Genomic DNA, 19,495 nt, shown 5'->3' on the forward strand with positions numbered 1-19,495 from the left:
GGATTTTGATGAAATTTTCAGGAAATTTTCAGGAAATGCCAGAAATGGCATAAGGAAGAACGGATCCAGGAATTTTTTGGATTCTGTACTATTGGGAGATAGGGCTAATGGCAGAGGTCTGCGCTCTCCAAGTGCTTTTCTAGTATATATGAATGTTTTGAGGGGCAACATTACTGCCTTTTATTTGCACTAGTGTGACTGTTAATTTCATGGAGTTATACAAATGTTTGAGGCAGCATCACTGCCTTGTATTTGCAGTATTTCCTTGTTACTGTACTGTCTAAGTAATTTAATTACAATACAGTAATTTAACACAATAAGTTGTTGTGCCCATTATTTCTGTCTCAAGTTATTTTGGTTTGACCTGACTGAAATTTGAACTTATGTCTGGCCAGTCCTTGAATGCCCTCTAGAGGTCATTGATGTTTTACCCTTGCATCTCTGTCAGTTTGGGACATGGCAAAGATTGTTAAACATTGGCAAAAATGCTTGAGAATACTTTTGTTGATACTCAGTAAACAGTACACAAGTATATACAGTAAATAACAAGTTATTTAAATGGACATATTGCTCCCTCATGTGATCGGATCGGTGATCAGTGATCGGTGATCAGTTTATTTAAACTCACTAATCAGTGATTGGCCCCAAAAATCCTGATCGTGTAAAGCCTAGCAGCAACCCAAGGCAATTAGGCATGTAGACATGCTCAAAGCTACTTGCTGAAATTCAAACCGAGCATCAGAATATGAAAGGAAGGGGATTTAAGTAGTTGGTCTGAATATTTCAGATACTGCTGATCTACTGGGATTTTCACGCACAACCATCTGTAGGGTTTACAGAGAATGGTCTGAAAATGGGAAAATATTCAGTGAGCGACAGTTGTGTGGATGAAGATGCCTTGCTGATGTCAGAGGTCTGGGTGGACTGGTTCGAGAAGATAAGATGGATCCATCTTGCCTTGTATCAATGGTTCAGGCTGGTGGTGGTGTACTGGTGTGGGGGGTATTTTCTTGGCACACTTTGGGCCCCTTAGTACCATGTGAGCGTCGTTTAAACTGCTAACCGTGACAACCCCTTTATGACCACAGTGTATTCATCCTCTAATTACTACTTCCAGCAGGATTATGCTCCATGTCACAAAGCAAATCATCTCAAACTGGTTTCTTCAACATAACAATGAGTTCATTGTACTCCAGTAGCCCCCACAGTCACCAGATCCCAATCCAATAGAGCACCTTTGGGATGTGGTGGAATGGACATCATGGCTTTGCAGGCGACAAGTCTGCAGCAACTGCATGCTGCTGTCATGTCAATATCGACTAAAACATCACCTTGTTGAAACTATGCTGTGAAGAATCAAGGCAGTTCTAAGGGTTAAAGGGGGTCTAACCTGGTACTAACAAGGTGTATCTAATAAAGTGGCCAATGAATTATATCCCATGGTGTAGATGGATAGATAGATAGATAGGTAGATAGGTAGATAGATAGAATTATTTATTGCAATAAATTATATTTTTGGAGCCCTGCAGTGTGCGAGACGTCTTTCTGTTCTTTGTTAGTCTCTTTTTCGGCTCAGCACGTGCCCACCTTGATTTGGATGTGCGTGTTGACTTTTTTCTTACGACACTTAAATAAAACATTTCCAGTGTGTTCCAGCTGCAGATATTTGCACTAAGATGCACCCACTGAAGTGCTTTTAAAACGGTGCGGGCCTCAACCGTTTGAGTTTGTGGTGTAGAATTCAAAGTCCAAGTCTATTTGAGTTTAACCGTCTGATTGCCTGGGGAATGAAACTGTTGCAGAATCTGGCTGTTCTGCACTTCAGGCTGCGATACGTCCTGCCAGAGGCCAGTAGGGTGAACAGACCATGATGATGATTAAACAATCTATCCCTGTGTGTCAGGTTAGACATTGCACGTACCACCACAGTTATGGCAGCCACACAAGATGGCAGCGTCCACACATTGGCTGTAGGATTTGTCTGTTGCAGTGGATTTCAGACTTTATTGGCCAAGGTACATTTAAAATAAATTCAAAATCTCAGCATCTGCAATTCATTTTTGTATAGTTTAATTAATAATTTATGGTTGTACAGATCCCATAGCACTCCTAGATTGCCTCCAAGGTGCATGGGTGTGCCCTGATATACCATTTGGGAACCACTATTACCTCTACTCTCTTGTGAGGTCATGGAGTCCTTCTTCCTTTTTTATCCATTAATTTGACCCCATACACTGAACTAGCTCTGTAATCCAAGGTTTGTTAAAAAAAAAACACGCACTTACACAGTTAAAAAATTAAGATTTCTACTAAACCACCACAAAACCACCTCCATCCTTGACCTGACACTGTACTTTCTTTGTTTGGCAGTTGTATATCAGAAATGCAGAAACATCTAATCACCAGGCAGAAGCAATCGTTACAGATGTATTTCAATCCAGTTTTCTTCTGTATGCAGGGCAGCAGAAAAGTGCCCCAGCTTTCTTAACAAGGACAGATTGACCAAGTGTTTTCAACATCTTAATTTACAGTGTTTTCTAGGAGAAAGTCTTTTGAATGCTGTGTTTTCCCTCAGTTGCTGTGTACTGAAGGAATCCTCGCTTTAACAATAGCACCTGCACTCAAGCTGGGCTCACTTGTACAACAGCTTGCCTCACATCCCCATTGGACGCTGTTTCTGCCAAGGTGTCAAGGAAACAGGGACGTTTACTGTGAAACTAATTTGTTCAGTGCATGTATTGACTAATGGAACAATCTCCACCAGAGCGACTTTCTGTGCAGATATCTGTCTCAAGGCTGTAAAGGGATTTTTTTTCTACTCTGAAATGATTTGATTTCTCTCTGGGCTAATAAGTTATGACATGCTGCAGGATATATATATTGTGTCACCATATCAGTAGAAATATCTGAATATGTAGAATTCCCATTACAGGACGTGCAATGTCCATCATTTTACCTAAAAACATCCATGCTGCTTGATGATTGATTTTTTTTGTTTGTCTTGGTAATCTAAAAGAAAAGTGTCTGATATTACATTAAAGCAGACCATCAGCAGGATGCAGAGTGAAATGACAGTTGTTTATGTAGCATGCAAGTCGCATGAATGCAGCACTACTGGCAGCATGATGCTCAGATCTGGTATCAGTAAGGAGAGGCAAGGTCCCAAGAAATGTTGAAGTGATCATCAGTATGTTGTAATAGTGCTGGTGGCCACAATAAACCCCTGTAGACTTTGTAGGGGTTTAGTGTAAATGACGTGCATTACAAAGTGGTGAGGCTATTTGTGTATTTATTTAGTTTATGAAAGCACAATATATAGTATTAAACATAATAGAGAGACAACAGGACTGGTTCGCTTATGCTTTAAAGAAATTAAACGCCTTTTACTTTTTTTCAAACCATCTGTAGTACATGCACCCGCATCATTTATACCATTTTTTCGGTCTTAACCCCCCCCCCCCCCATTTTTTTTTTTTTTTTTTTTTTTTTTTTTTTAATAGTAGGTGTTGACTTAATGATGCATAATTTGAGGCTGGCCTACTATGACTTAGCCAGCCATGCAGACTAAATCTAACTTTAACTGTAAAGGTAAAAATTGTGTCAGCATGCAAAGTAAACATTCCTCTCCTCCCGTTCTCTCATCTCTTCTCAGTGTTGTTATCAGAGGAATGAACACAGTGTGGGAGGTGTAGGAAAGGGGTTTGGGTTTGTGCAGAAGTTCTCAATTTGAGAAAATATTGTGTGATAGAAGAAATTATCTAGTATGTAAAAATGCATTTAAGTTTCTTTTTTAATATGACATTAGATATGGATTGTAATGCTAAAGTGGGATGCATTGAAAACATGCTTACAAGCCAGTATCCGATAAAATCTTTGACAGCAGATCAGACAAGAAAAAATCTGAGTTGACCAGGTCACCTCTAAGTTGTTTGAGTCCAGTATACAATGTTATTGATCAGACCCCAACTAGATCTGCAGGATATGAGGAAAATAAGATGTACATTAACACTTATCAAAATCATAATGACTTTAAATTACAGACAAGTGTGTGTGACATGCATATTTTTTCTCAAGTTTATGTTTTACTTGGTTCTGTAGTTATTTAGGACCAATGCACTGCCTTTTATAAACCTCTTATACGGAATTTTACAAACTATAGATAAAAATTTTTGGGTTTATGGTGTTAAACAGCGGTTTATTTTGTTAAATATGAGAAAAAATTATATAAATAGGGACTCTACATCCAAAGAACTTAGAATAAGAACAAGAGAGTTCATTTGTGAGTAATGTCAGGCTCAGATGCACCATCTCTGATCCCTGTGTTTAGAGGCATTTTCTCCTCAGCTTAGCAACAAGTTATGCTATCTTTGTTTTAGGGACACACAATGTTGGATTTTCAACAATATCTGATTTGCTGATATTTGAAAATTTGTTTTAGCCAATACCAATATCCATACCAATATAGTTCAGACTTAACTGCTGTGTTTAAAATACACAATTTTAGGTTTGAGGATGAACAAATTCACTCCTTAAAACATACTTTAAAAGAGACATATTATGCAAAAATCACTTTCTAAGGCTTTTCTAACAAAAATATGTGCCCCTGGCCTGTCCACAATCCCCTCAAGTACCAAAATAAATCCCCAGCTGGCAGCTGAGAGGAGGATCAGGAGAGCCACATCCATTTCCTGAGAGGGCCAGAGTCAGACAGCTCGGTAACATTTGAAGCCACAGACTCAGAAACAGCTCGTTCTAAGCAGGGCTGAAATAGGGGAGTTTTTTGGACATGCAAAAATCAAATACTGGAGTGTTGTTTCAGCAACAACATTAACAGGTATGTTTTGAGGACCTCTGAGACCAATATAAACTTGTCTTAAAAGGGTAAAATATGTCCCCTTTAAAGTGTAAGGAATGATGATGAAATACTTCAGCTGATGTAGGTCTGTTGGTCCAGGCTTAAACTCCACTGACTTGTTTGTTTGTAATGCCAATATTAAGGTAGTAGGCAGATATTTTACAGCCAAAATATGGGGTTGGAGATGTGGGCAGAAATTTTCATATCTGCTGACACAGATAATCAGAGGTCGCATTAACCGACATTCTCCGTCATTGACAGATTTTTTTTTTTTTTTTTTTTTTTTTTTGGAAGGCTGATGGAAAATTTTGAAGGCTGTCAGAGTGCAATGTGGATGACCCTGTGTTTCAGCACACTCACCATAACAGATGCACAGACATTGCACACGTAGCTTATCAAGGAGGTTATCAAAAGTCTGGTAGGCTGTTGGCTCTGTCACTGAGTGCGAGATCAGTGAAAGCTCATTGGTCCTCGTGCAGACAGTACACTGAGCGGCTCCTGGAGGTGTCTTAGTGCACCACAAAGAATCATATAGTTACATGCAACTTTTTCTCTGAAATAATGTCCTATTTATTAAATCTTCCTTATTAAAAAAAAGAGTGACAACCTCATGCAGAGTATAAAATGGTGAGAGCAGCATTCTGTGGTATTTATGAGATAACAAAGCAAAATTTAATTGATCAGAGGTTTGACTTAATTAATAATACTTAGCCTAAATACGGTCCATTATATTACTTTTTCATTATTTTTTTAATGTGGTAGTTAATAAATGATGATTATCCTAAATAAAGTGTGCTCTGTTACCTTTTCCTTGCTGTTATTATCATAGGGATTTAATCATTCCAACTTTGTCAGCTGCTCCACACACATTTGCGAATGGAGCTGTTGCACCTGATAGAGGAGGATGTGATTGTCCCATCAAGTTGTCCTTCCTTTTTTCATTATTATACAGAAATTGTATGCAGTGTTTGTAAGTCTGAACGTCAAACTGGAATGGGCTAAAGTTGTGCAGGTTCAGACGTTTCATAAATGTATGGTAATGAGCAGACAAAAACACACAGGGCCCCACAGTGCAGCTTCTTGTACTTGTACATCTACAGCATCTTGATATTGAAAATATTCTTTAAAAAGTAAATATTTTAGATGGTGCAGTTCATATTTGTTTGCTTGAAGACAGGGACTGTGCTCCATTGTCACTGTTTGAAAAGATGCCTTGGAGGAGTAAACGCTGTGCTGCTGTGTTCATCTTTTCTCTCAATGCCTTAAAAATGCATAAACTCAAAGATTGTTGTTTTCTCAAGTATAAGTTGGGGAAAGGGTGCATTATAAATTGAACGGTACCAATAAATCCACATTTCACTATATTCTGTAAAAAAAATATTAAAGAGAAAATTTTAATGACATACTGGAAAACGGTCTGACAGAATTTTTTACAGTTTTTTTTACTGTTTTTTTTAGACATAAACAGCTTTGCACCACAGTGAATTACACAAAATCACCCAACAAATCAATAGATGCATTTTTTGCAGCAGTTTTATATATCGAATATGAACAATTTGAATGATTGAGTCGATCCTGGTGCTTTTATTGTGCATCAAGTCCAAAGTAGTTCAGTTGAATATCATAATTGATTTATACCAGCAGCTTGACGTTACTACACATACTATATGGCACCAGTTTCATCTGATAGGTAGAGTGATGCATACTGACTAAATGACTGAATGACGGTTTTCTATATAAAATGTGTTTTGTTAATTTATCTAACATAGCATGAGCGTAACAGACATTTACATATCACAGTGGCAATAAAAGTGCAGTTATTTGCTCAGGCCTTATCCCAACCCTGCATTCCTTACCCTCAGCATCTTATATTTTAACTTCTAACCCAAACTCATTGTAGAATTTCCTCTTAACAACCATACCCCCTCTGATACACAAAAAAGGGGAAACTAAGTGCTTCAGGGCTTCACTCAAACTGACTGTAAAAGCACAGTTTGCTCTCCCTGGTGTTTCCTTCTCCATGGGCTGATCCTGCCCCGGTCAGATAAGACTGAACTCTTTTCCTCCCTCTGTAGCCCTCTTACTCACTCTCTCTCTCGCTGCACAGCCTGTAGCCTCATTCTGTTTCCTCTCTGCTGCTCTGCTCCCTTGGTTGTCTGGCACAGTGTTCCTTGTTGTCCTCCATCTTGCATCACAGTGGGTCGCAGAGCCCAGAGCCTCTCTTCGCTTTCCCACAGACTGCCAGTGCTGGCCAGCCTCGTCTGTTTCCCTGTCCTTTCTTTACTGCGTCTCCATCCCCATTTTAACCCTGCATCGTAGTTTCCCCCCTTTCCTCATGCTGATTTCTCTCCTCTTTCACATCTTCCCCTCTCGTGTGTTCATTTCTTCTTTCTCTTTTCTTGTTTGCAAACTCTGCTGCCGCCCCCCTCCTCCTCACTCCCACACTCTTATCTCTCCTCTTTCGTCCTTTTTTCTTCCCTTCATCACTCCCTCTCTCTCTTGCTCTCTCTTCATCTCTCATGTGCTTTTGCTTTTTGAACTAAAGTGCTGTAAGTCGGAGATAAGGCTATAAAATGGCTGACATGGTCCACCCTGTTCTACTGCTCAAACTTTCAGTCAGCCAGAGGATTAAGGATTATAATTAAAAAGTAAACTTGATGACTAAGTACCTGCATTGGACAGAATGTTTTCAAATTCTTCAATGGCAGCTGCTGTAGCGACTGTCAAAAGTGGATTTTGCATGTGTAGATGTTGAGTAGGAGTGGCTGTCACTGTTGGGTTAAATAGATGTATTAATTACATGTTATGATTTGTTGTTAATAGATTCAGTCATGTTGGTTAAGAGGAGTTTCTTATTGCCAGACTTTCCCTCACAGGTGATGTTATATTGCCTAATGATTAGACAGCCATGGCTCACATACAGTGCTTGATTAACAGGTCGTCTTTCGCTCCATCATTAAAACTGGGATCAATCTAACTTAACTTATTATTGGTAAATCAGGTGGTCAAAATTTTTATTACTTTAGTACTCTAAAGCTCTAGTTCAGGGGTGTCCAAACTATGGCCTGGAGGTCAAATGTGGCCTGTGGCTCATTTTTGATTGACCGGCGAAAAATTCTTTAAATTAAATGAAATACGGCCCTAAAGAGAGCATGAAGTTTGTGCTGCACTGTATAATTCCTTTTAGTTTCAGCACAAGGCAGTGCTACCATGCTAATACTGTAAACAAACATTTTGACAATACTTTTTTTAACAACACTATGAATAATAAACATATTGGCAGCCAGAATAATAAAGATATCTTGATTTATAATTCCCCTATGGATTACAGCAGCAAATAGCAGCACCAGTGATGTTCCGTGGGCGGAGCCAGTGGTTGCCAGAACCGACCAGGACCCCGTGAAATCTGATTTGCCTCCCCAGAATCCTCAAAATGATCGGCTGTTTGTCTTGTCAGCCAAGACAGCCTGGGGAACTAAGTAGAAGAAGTGGTATTCATGTTCTCCCATGTTTAATTATAGATGCATCTTTAAACACTTACAAAAACTAAGATAGTTATTAGTGCTGGTAAGATATGAAATGGCTTTATCTAACTTGTGTCCCTCTCACTTTCATTTTTCCCTGACAGGAGAGTCTCACTTCTCTGCCAGCCAGCAGCCCTTCCTGTACTTCCAGGTGTTGTTCCTGACAGCTCAGTTTGAGGCAGCGGTGGCGTTCTTGTTTCGTGTTGAGAGACTTCGGAGTCACGCTGTGCATGTGGCGTTGGTTCTGTATGAGCTGCGGCTGTTGCTGAAATCATCTGGACAGAGTGCCCAGCTGTGTGAGTGTAATTGCATTTATTTTTCATGCAGACATCTGAGAAATACACTAATGTGTTAAACAAATATATGTTTACATGTTCTCTGTAGTGAGTCAGGAGCCTGGTGACCCTCCCATGGTGCGCCGTCTTAACTTCATTCGCTTGCTGATGTTGTATACTCGCAAGTTTGAGTCCACTGATCCCAGAGAAGCTCTGCAGTACTTCTACTTCCTACGGTAGGCGTAAACATCTCTTGTTATATATATTATTTACATAGGAAGGTTAGATGTTTTTTTTTGGTTTGTTTGTTTTTCAGATTTAACTGCTCTTTGTGTTGAGCGATGTTTCTATTTCCTTCTGTCTGTGTCATTCCACAGCAATGAGAAGGACAGCCAGGGAGAAAACATGTTCATGCGTTGTGTCAGTGAACTCGTCATCGAGAGCCGAGAGGTGAGTGGCCCAGAAACAAAGAGAACCTTGAAATATCTTTTTTTTTATCAACTCTCAACACAGACAGTATCATTAAATCAAGTGCCTGTTGGATAAAGTGGGGGATAATGTTGGTGCCTTTAAAAAAGCTGTTAAATTGTAGGGACGGCCATGCTCAGTAACTTTAATATTCTAGAACTCCAATTTCCTCTTGAACATGTAATCAGTTACCTTCCAGTTTAATATCTTTTACCTCAGGTTAGTTCAGGGCAAATAATTGAATTTCAATTTCAATTAGCTTCCCACAATCATGATGATAAAATGACTGAGATTGAAGTGTCCCCCTCCCCTTACAGCTCACCGTGTGTCTGTGTGGTGTCTGATCCTGCTAAACGCTCTTTTTTTTTGATTAATGGTGAATTAAACTTTGATGTTTGCATGTCATGAGCAATAACCTGACTGTAGTTAGACTTTGAACCACTGAATGAATGTTTATGCTCTGTGAGCTATGAAAAAGCACAGTGAGCTGAAGTCAGATTCACTGTCTGCATCCTGTCTATAATCTGCCCTTAAAAAGAATGTAAGACTTCCATCCATCCATTCATTTTCTATACCGCTTATCCCATTTGGGGCCGTGGGGGACTGTAGCCTATCCCAGCTGTCATCTGGCGAGAGGCAGGGTACACCCTGGACTGGTCACCAGTCACCTCTTCAATCTTTCCTGTATAGGATCAGACTTTATAAAACCAAGAAATATCAACACTTTATAGTCCATGAACCTAGCATGTGTAAAATGAGTGAATTTGGGGCGCTGGTGGCCTAATGGTTTAAGCCGCGCCCCATGTACACGGTTGGCCTGGGTTCAAATCTGGCCTGAGGTCCTTTACCGCATGTCTCTCCCCAGCTCTTGTCCCTGTTTATGACTTTGTACACTGTCCTCCTCTGTCAAATAAAGGCACAAAAATGCCCAAAACGAATCTTTTAAAAAAACGAGTGAATTTTGCAAGAAAGGATTTTTCAAAAGACAAAAGAGTGAGCTTATTCATTTTTTGGTCCGTGAACTTCTTTCAGAAATAAAAATGGAGAGCTGTTAGTGTAAAAAATTCATAATAACTTGTTACACAGATGTGGCTTCCTAAACTGACAGCTTAGCCATTGCAGGGTGTCTGTGGGGTCTTAAGAAGTATTAAAAGTTGATAAATCAATTTACCAAAATTAAATATTTAAAAAAACATCTTTAAATTTCTTTAGTAAGTATTAAAAAGTCTTAAATGCAAGACTGTAAGGTCTTAAATTTTGGCTGCTGTTTTCAGTTTTTTATTGTTCAAAGAGGTTGTAGGTTTGTTTTTCTGCTTTGTTTTTATATTAAGTTTAAATCATCTGGGGAATTCTGATGGACCCCTGCCATGTCTAACATCATGCTGTGTGCTTATTCATGTTTATTCTCATTGAGCTGTCAGTATGTCCTGAAAGCTCAGCTGTGTCTGAAGCTAGCAGTTTAACATTATGTGATTAAGTGTGCATATAAATGTTTGGTAATTGTTTGATCTTTTTGAAATGACTGAAGGAGAAGGAGTTTGAGTAGTGGTACCCTGTAACAGTTTTCAGGATTTTGGAAATTAAGAGCAGCTTTGCATGTTTATTTTTGCACTGCTAGCATTATGATACACTTATCAGATCAAGGTGTTTTTTTTTTCTTAGTGTCTAAACTCAAAATGCTCCAAAAAAAGCTTTATTTTTGCCATACTACAATAAGAAATATCAAATTTTTCTCATATTTATATCATCACAAAACAAATGCATAACCATCTGGTTGGGAATTAAAGATGCAATGGGGTCTTGAAATGTATGAAGAGAGAAAAAAAAGGTCTTAAAACATATTTAATTTAATGTTAGATTTTCTGTGTTGACCCTGGATTGAAATGATGAAATATAATATTTTAAAATCCATGCTCAGATGCAGATGTTGTAGTATCAGTCAGTAATCATCATGATCTGGATATCAATCAAAACAGTCATTGTTGTGATTTTGGGGCCATAATTCACCAGCCCTATCAGAAGTAACTCATCTAATACAGATCTTTCTGATCGCTCTGTTTTCAGTGGTTGATATAGAGCTGCTATGCTCAAATACTTCTTATAAAATAAAATAAAAAGTGATGGTTACATATGACTCCATGATGAGAGCTCTCTACAAGTGTGTGAAAGTTGTAGTCCTTATTCATCTTTTCTTGTGGCTGTTTTTAGCCTGGATGGTGGCTCATCCTTCAGCTTGATGGACACCATCAGTTCCAAAGCCTTCTCCTTTCACAACGCTAGTAGAGAGCAAATCTCCAGTCAGCATTTTTGTCATCATCAGTCTAATCCTGTTTGCTTTGGTACCATCACAACAACGTGCTAACAGGGCTGGCAGATGGTGTGATGTGAGACTGTTATCTGTCCCTGTGAGCTTTTAGTGCATGTAGTTAAGCATCAGACTATTATTTTATGATGGAAAATTTTAATTCCACTTTATCTTCTGCTCACTTTACCTGATCACATGTAGACATGTAGCATTCCACGCTAACTTAGTTTAACTTCTGTAGTCTAAAGCAACGAGTGCATGAGACGTGAAATGTGATTCCAATAATGGCATCAGTATTGGGTACTTCAGGAGCTGTGTCCATCCCTACACAGGTTAAGAGATCCATTTGATATGCTCTTGTTTCCAAAATGAACCATGAAATATAAAGTACATCCTAATTCTTCAGGTTTTCATGCTGCTCTTCCTGCTGTTCTCCTGGAGGTTTATCACAGTTCCTTTTAATCTTTTTGTGACTTTAAAACAGTTCTGTTCAGGCAAATAAATCTTGAAAAAAACAAAGTCAAGTAATTTTTTTTTACCTATTCTTATTGAAGTGGAAAAAAAATCTTTAAAGACCCTTCAGATGAGAAACATAACCTTAAAAAAGGGACTGAGCTTCATATTGTTTGATTTATTGTAATGCTGTTGTCTGTGTTTGCTTTACTGAAAATACAGGTACACCTTTCCTCTGCGTTGAATATTAAAAATATTTTGATTTTCTATTTTTTGATTTTGTCTTTTTACAGTTCGACATGCTGTTGGGGAGATTAGAGAAAGACGGCAGCAGGAAGGTAAGAAGATTGTGTCTTTGATCCCTTTAACTTATCTTTCCTTCGCTTTTTTCCTTCATTTTTTTGCCTCTCAGCTTCTCTCCTGCCATCTCTCTCTCTTCATCTTTCTCTGCGTCACATTTTTCCTCTGTCTCTGTGTCACTCTTTATCTCGGCTCTGTGTGGGGGTTTCAGTCTGTCACAGAAATCTTCCCTTCCTTCACGTCTCCTCTGTGTTTTGATGCTCTTTTTCACTGTCATGTCATCAAAAAGCACCTCGCAGTGATTCATTGTCACTCCTGCTTGTGACGTTGGAGGGGTTTTTATACCCCCTAAACTGACATCGCTGTAGGTTCAGTACCACCCACATGGCTGACATGACGTACTCACTATGTGTTTAGACACTTGTACTGTATTTCCTGATCTTAATGCTGTCTGATAGGAAAATGGAACTGGTACTAAAGGCATGTTAAACATATTGCAGTATTGGCTTATACTGCCAAACATGCATGAAGTTCTGAGGAACGATTTAATTTATTCATGTCCTTTATAAAAGGAATATTTTTTGTGAGACCCTGTTTGTACAGTGCATTCACAGGGATTTAGATATCCAGTTTGGGCATCAGATACCAAGTGGTAACCCTTAATGCTTTGAGTGGAAGCACCTCACAAGCTGTGTTTCCACCAGGTTGTCCAGTGTAATTAAGCACAGTTTGTTATGGTTTGGTATGGTAAACCTCAGTATAGTTCATGTCCCACAGACATTCGTGACCTCACTTGTTTCAAGCTGGACGGCAAGGCTACTCCACTTTCTTCTTCCTCACAACACTGTCCAGTTCCCTCTGCACCTCCTCGTGCCCATCAACCACCTGGAAGCTTGTCATTTGGGTGATAATACACCCTGGCATCACTGATTAAAAATATCTTCTTTCGAAATTCACTGGATATTTAAACACAGCAGGTTTCGTGTTTGTGCATTACTGCTGTCACCCGTTTAGTGGAGAATCTTCTGACCAATCAGCGAACTGAAGTGTGTCTATTGTGTGTGTTCCACATTTTAGGGACTGATTGGTAAGCTTGGCATCCCTGCAGAAGGGTGATAGTAAATATGATAATGATTGATAATGAAAACACAAATAAATGCGTACGGTGCCGTATCAAACTGAACTGAACCACTCCGTGGAAACAACCTGAACATGAATTGAAAATGGTTTGATACCCAGTAGCTCAGGCTGCATATGGAGGTAGTCAGCAGTGTTCATTTCGTCGACTAAAACTATGACTAAAACAGCCTAACAGCTTTTTTTTCATGACAAAAACTAGACTAAAACAAACAAACAAAAAATAAATCTTTGATGACTAAAACTTACAAAAAGTAAGTTTAGTTTTTGTCAAGATGACTAAAACTAGACTAGAATGTAATTTAGTTTTTGTAGGACATTCAAAATCTGTGATATTTCTCCACTGTGGGTAAATCTGTCATTCGTAGCTATTCTGCCTCTAAACATTAGAAAGCAGGGACCCCAGGTCTGGCAGGGTGCATAGAACACAATACCATGATTTGGAACCAGATTTAGGCAAGAAAATAAATGCTTGGACTAAAAGTAAAGACTAAACAATCCCTGATTCCTTCAATTTCTTCTGCTTAAGACCATCAACTAGTCATCAATTAAAAGCCCAGCAGCATTCCCCAGTCTGTCTTGTAGTTAAAAATAGTTCATGTGACTCAGAAATCCAGAAATAACTGCAGACATTTCTGTCAGAATCATCATTGAGAAAAAGAGGAATATTGATTTTTAAAGACTCTGATTTGACAAATAGACTCAGGTTTGTTTCTTTGATCATTGTTTCTTACTGAATGTTTCGATAACACAGTAATATTAATAGAAGTCTCTGGCATAAATGCTGGCTGAGTTTTAGTTTTAGTTACAATTTTCTTTCCATGGCTATTGTTGATTGAGTTTTGACTAGAGGGTGCCATAGCACATACTCCCTTGAATTTAAGAGCAAAACATTAAAGAAGATGACAGACAGGCAGCTGTAGGTTAACAGGAATCATCAGTGAAAATAAACCCTTTAACATTTACTCTCAAAGTGGAAAAATAAATGATAACTGTGGTCTCGGTTTTTGCCGTACTCAGTCGCCCTACTCTGCAGCCTATGTTGGGAACTTTCTTGTCTTTATTTATCCAAAATTGCAAGCGAACCTCCTACACATTTTCTAAACTTCACAGGTACTGAAAAATTTCCAGCATATCTGGGCAATTTAGTCATTGTGTTGGAGTTTGCTTGCATGTTTTAGATTGATTTATTTCTCTCCTAAGACCAAGTCATGTGTAATGGATGTTCTTTTTAAAAAGTTTTGGCAGTTCTTAGTGCTATCTCTCGTTAAAGACCGCATCTCAATGTGAGACCACATTGTTTAAAAACATCTAGTATCATCGTGTCCCAAAGTACTGAACATTTTGACAACCTTACTGTCCTTAAATTGCTGCATGATGCTCCGCCATCCGAGCTGCAGTGTCCTCAGTCTCACTCTGATCTCCTCCTCCCTCCAGCCTGGAGTCATAGATAAGTTTGCCGGGGACACGAGAGCCATCATCAGTAAAGTGGCTCTGGAGGCAGAGAACAAGGGCCTGTTTGAGGAGGCGGTCAAACTGTACGAGCTGGCCAAGGTGAGCAGACCGTCCTCTGTAATCTCCGATTCCATTTACAGCACAGTGTTTCTGCATAATCAGTGTCCTTTCAGTCCTCTCACACTTTTTTTTTTTTTTTTTTTTTTTTTTAATTCTGTGTAGAACCCCGATAAGGTGCTGGAGCTGATGAACAGGCTGTTGAGCCCGGTCATCGCTCAGGTCAGTGCTCCTCAGTCCAACAAGGAGAGGCTAAAAAACACCGCAGTGGCTATTGCTGAGAGGTAAGAGAGATCAAATCAGCTCTACTGAATAATAACTTTGCATGTTTGAGTTTGAAAAATCACCTTTAGTTTTAATATGTGGGAGGGAGGTTTTCATTCATTATTGTGCCATCCAAATGATGCAAGAAGGAAAGTGGACTAAAGTCAACATGTAACTTAAACTTTACAAATTAAAAGCTGTTATCACTGAAAATGTGCCCCCAGATGATAATCATAAATATTCCTCAAAGCCTCCTATAAGCTTGGTAAAAAAATACGCTAAGATAACAGAAGGCTTGTAGTTTAGAGAACAGCTCTGCTAGAACCGACAAGTTTTGGCCCATAGCCTTCATCGGAGCGATCCTGATTAAGGATGGACAACCCTGATGGAGGATGGACCAAAACTTGTCCGTCTAACAGAGATGATCTCTAAACTACAAGTGCTTGAGCCTTCTGTTATTTTCCAGACTTTGTCTTCCTCCATGCATCTTGGAAGTTGGTAAAGTTGTTCCAGACTCTAGCTCTAAAAGATGCACTAAAAAAGCGTTCTTTCAGAAAATATAATCCCAATTTAAAATAAAATAAAGAATGATAATAACACAGTGATTGATAAAGAAAGAATAAAATTTGCCCCTTTGTTGAAGTAGATTAAATGAAATATTCAATACACTTTTTCTTCCTGTTAGGGTAATGATAACTGCATTTATACATTATTGTCTTACTTGATCATCTTAGGTCAGGTGTGTCCAAACTATGGTCCCAGTGTCAAATGTGGCCTGCCACCCATTTTTGACCCCCCCCCCCAAAAAAAATACTCTATAAATTAAATGGCCCTCAATAGAGCATGAAGCGTGTGCTAGACTGTATTGTTTTTAGTTTCAGCACAAGGCATTGCTACCATGCTAATTCTATAAACAAACAATTTGACAACAAGTTTTAATGCTTTTTTAGGACTAAATTAAGACAACACTATAAATAGTAAACATACTGGCAACCAAAATAATAAAGATAACTTGATTTGTAATGGCCTAATGAATTACAGCAGCAAATAGCAGCAACAGTGATGTTCCAGGGGCGGAGCCAGTGGTAGCCAGAGCCAACCGGGGCCACCTGAAATCTGACTGGCCTCCCCCGTCCTCAGAATGATTGGCTATTTGCCCTGTCAGCCATCATCTAGCCATTTAAGCATACCCAATCACTGAGCGCATCTTAACCTACATTAGATTGGTTTTACAAACTTAATATCAAGGTGAGGTTTACAGAAGCTGCCCAATCATCCTTATATATTTCTTTATGTGGACCTCAATGGAAAAAGTTTGGACATCCCTGTCTTAGGTGCACTAACACTAAGCAATTTGCACCATGCCCAAGCACATATGACCCCCAAAATCCAGTTTGTTTGACTTGAGAGTGCTCTGTACTGAACTTAGCATCACAGGGTTTGGTACCAACATGGCATCAAATTTCCAATAAAGGTAAATAAACAAACTTGTATATTTTTTTCTCTTTATCCTGCAGGTATCGCTCCCAGGGAATAGCAGGAGATAAAACAGTGGACAGCACTTTCTACCTGCTGTTAGACCTGACGACGTTCTTCGATGAGTACCACGCAGGACACGTGGACAGAGCCTACGACGTGAGTACAGCCTGATGATATCTAAAACAGGAAGTTTTCTGTACAGGAGTGATAAAACTGCTCATGTTATCCCTCTCCATGTGTCGATCAGGTGATGGAGCGTTTAAAGCTTCTTCCTCTCAGTCAGGACAGCGTGGAAGAGAGAGTCGCTGCTTTCAGGAACTTCAGTGATGAGGTGAGATCATAATTTGAGTTTCTCACTTAACACCGAGTTTACTATTCCACTGTCCTTTCAAACATTGTCTTTGTGTCCACAGGTACGCCACAACCTGTCTGAGGTTCTCCTGGCCACCATGAACATCTTGTTCACTCAGCACAAACGACTGAAGGGGACGCCTGCAGGGACGCCAGGACGACCACAGAGGACCATCGAGGACAGAGACATGGTGAGGAGAATGGAAAACATTTTGGCATTTTATTGAAATAGATATGTAATTCAATATAACACTAAATTCTTACACATACTTACAGAATGTGTTGTTTTGTGAGAAAGAAAACAAATGCCTTTATAATTGGTGGATTTTATCGGTTAATATTATATTATTGGGATAATAAAGATATTTAAAATATATGCAATATCGGCTGATAAGTTATCAGTACCGAAAATTATCATACATCCCTACGATGGATTTATCTCACATACTCTTAGCATCACTAACAGTTGCAGGCTAACAAGCGGCTAAAGTTAAAAAATGTCAAGTTCTGCCATTACTTCCTTCCAGCTCCTTCTCTTCCATTTCTTTCATGGTAACTTTCCATATTTCATCTGCAGCTGCTTGGTACTAATTCAAAACTGTTATGTGGAGTTACACACTCATGGAACCGCCTCCTGGTGGCAAGAATGTCTTTTTACTGCTGTACACAATAAAGAAGTTGACTGTCTCAGCTGCTACCGACGTGTTTAAGCCAGATTTATTTTCCATTTTTTTTAAATGAAAGAGTTTTTCTTTTGCTGGGTACACTTACTGATGAGAAGACAAGCCCAAGTTTATACCTCTACTGAATACCATTACAGAAAGAAACCCCAGAGAGTATAAAATAGTGGATTAATGCTGTTAGATGGTCTGCTGTTCCTTTAGGAAACACTGACGAAATTTCTCCTGATTCTGACATCAAACTGTGTTAACCTGATAAACAAGGACTGTCTTTTAACTAACATTACAACACCAGAACACTGGCTGACAGATGACAGCGATTCTTGTACTGTCATTAAGAAACATTAACTAATCTTAGCTAATGAACTGTCATCAATACTGCATCTTAAATATATAAAATTGTCTGTACTTGTGTTGACCTTAACTCTGACAGTGGTGTAGGGAGAAGGATTCTCCACTACTGTTGATAAACTAGCATGCAAACATCACCAGAGCAGAGTTTTAGCTCAGATTTTTGTGATTTTAATGATTTAAATTGTGTCCCAGGTGCTGTAGAAGAGTCCACATTGACAAAAAACTTACAGTTTAAATAAATCTCCATGCAGCGGTCAATGGTAGCTGCCAGTGTCTTAAGCTTTTATGCCTTCCAGCCCTCTGTGGTGGTCACATGACTGAAAGCTGTGAACAAACACCACAAATTTGTTGGTTGTTAACATCCACCACGCTGATGTTGTGTTCATATTTTGTGACTTTACTGGAAACTAGTCCAGTAATTTAATTCCTGCTGCAGTTATTTGTTAAAAATATACATGCATGTAAAAACACTAAAATAAATCTGACTGTATTAATGCTCATACACAGATAATTACATGCTGGGTGATTTTATCTGTGTCTTTAAAGCCTGTAGCTTAATATAGTTGTAAATTAAGAGGAAAAAGCCTCTTTATATTTCATAGCAGTATATTAGTGCTCTGAATGCTTTCTTCTTCTTCTTTTCCTCTAAACAGCAACTGCGCAGTCAGGCCAGAGCCCTCATCACCTTCGCTGGTATGATTCCTTACAACATGGCCGGAGACACCAACGCAAGACTGGTGCAGATGGAATTACTGATGAACTGAGAAACACACACTCACACTTACACACCAACTACACACATACAGTTACATCCCTGAGTGCCAGAAACTTCTCCACATATGCAGCCACATTCAGTCATTCACATCCCTACATGTTGTTATATAGAGAATAATATCAATCACAAGGTTAGCAGAAACATCATTACATCCCCATGAGTTCCCATTAACTGTCCATCAGTTTGTTGTATTTTTTTCCATTTTGTTGTTTCATATTTGTATCTTTGATGATTTGGAATAAAAAAATAAGTTTACTTTCAGTTGTCTTTTATTTTCATTTCATGTTCATTACATTTACTCCTTAATTTCCATTGATTTATGTTAAAGTTTTATTTCTTTCACTGTAGCTGTTGCATGGGAAGAGCAGTCAGTTTAGAATACAATGTTTGTCTGTGGTAGCTTTTATTCCCAAACTTTCTTCAAAGACTTTAAATCTAGTCAGATATTAATCCTATTTTACAGTTTGCTTCGAATGCTCAGGCTCATTTTCTCAGTCTAGGTTGCTGCAGTGATGTATTTCACTTTTGCTCTCGTTGACTCATCTCTGCACCCTTTCCTACACAACATCTGGAAGTCCATCCACAAAGTTTTTTCTGTTATTTTTCCATATTTTCAGCAAGCTGAAATAAGACAGTCGTGAATACAATTAACACTTTGGTACGAGTATTTCTTATTGTTCTATGTCTTGGTTCCTGCAGCAAGTAATTTATTTCCCCTTTAGCAATCATAAACATGACTTTGTTTTCAGCTACTAGTAAGTCT

The 19,495-nt window shown here is 38.8% G+C and overlaps 1 protein-coding gene across 1 annotated transcript in view; it reads left to right on the plus strand.

The window, feature by feature from the left end:
- Positions 1–18,987, plus strand: part of nup93 (nucleoporin 93) — a 66,124-nt gene extending 47,137 nt beyond the window's left edge. The window contains exons 13-22 of the mRNA XM_041796544.1: positions 8,484–8,675; positions 8,764–8,890; positions 9,032–9,104; positions 12,174–12,218; positions 14,755–14,871; positions 14,995–15,113; positions 16,611–16,728; positions 16,820–16,903; positions 16,986–17,114; positions 18,611–18,987. Coding sequence (XP_041652478.1) covers positions 8,484–8,675; positions 8,764–8,890; positions 9,032–9,104; positions 12,174–12,218; positions 14,755–14,871; positions 14,995–15,113; positions 16,611–16,728; positions 16,820–16,903; positions 16,986–17,114; positions 18,611–18,721 — 1,115 coding nt within the window. The 3' untranslated portion in view covers positions 18,722–18,987. The remainder of the gene's footprint in view (positions 1–8,483; positions 8,676–8,763; positions 8,891–9,031; positions 9,105–12,173; positions 12,219–14,754; positions 14,872–14,994; positions 15,114–16,610; positions 16,729–16,819; positions 16,904–16,985; positions 17,115–18,610) is intronic.
- The last annotated feature ends 508 nt before the right edge of the window (positions 18,988–19,495 follow it).

Source organism: Cheilinus undulatus, linkage group 9 (assembly GCF_018320785.1).
Source record: "Cheilinus undulatus linkage group 9, ASM1832078v1, whole genome shotgun sequence".
Classification (NCBI taxonomy): Eukaryota; Metazoa; Chordata; class Actinopteri; order Labriformes; family Labridae; genus Cheilinus; species Cheilinus undulatus.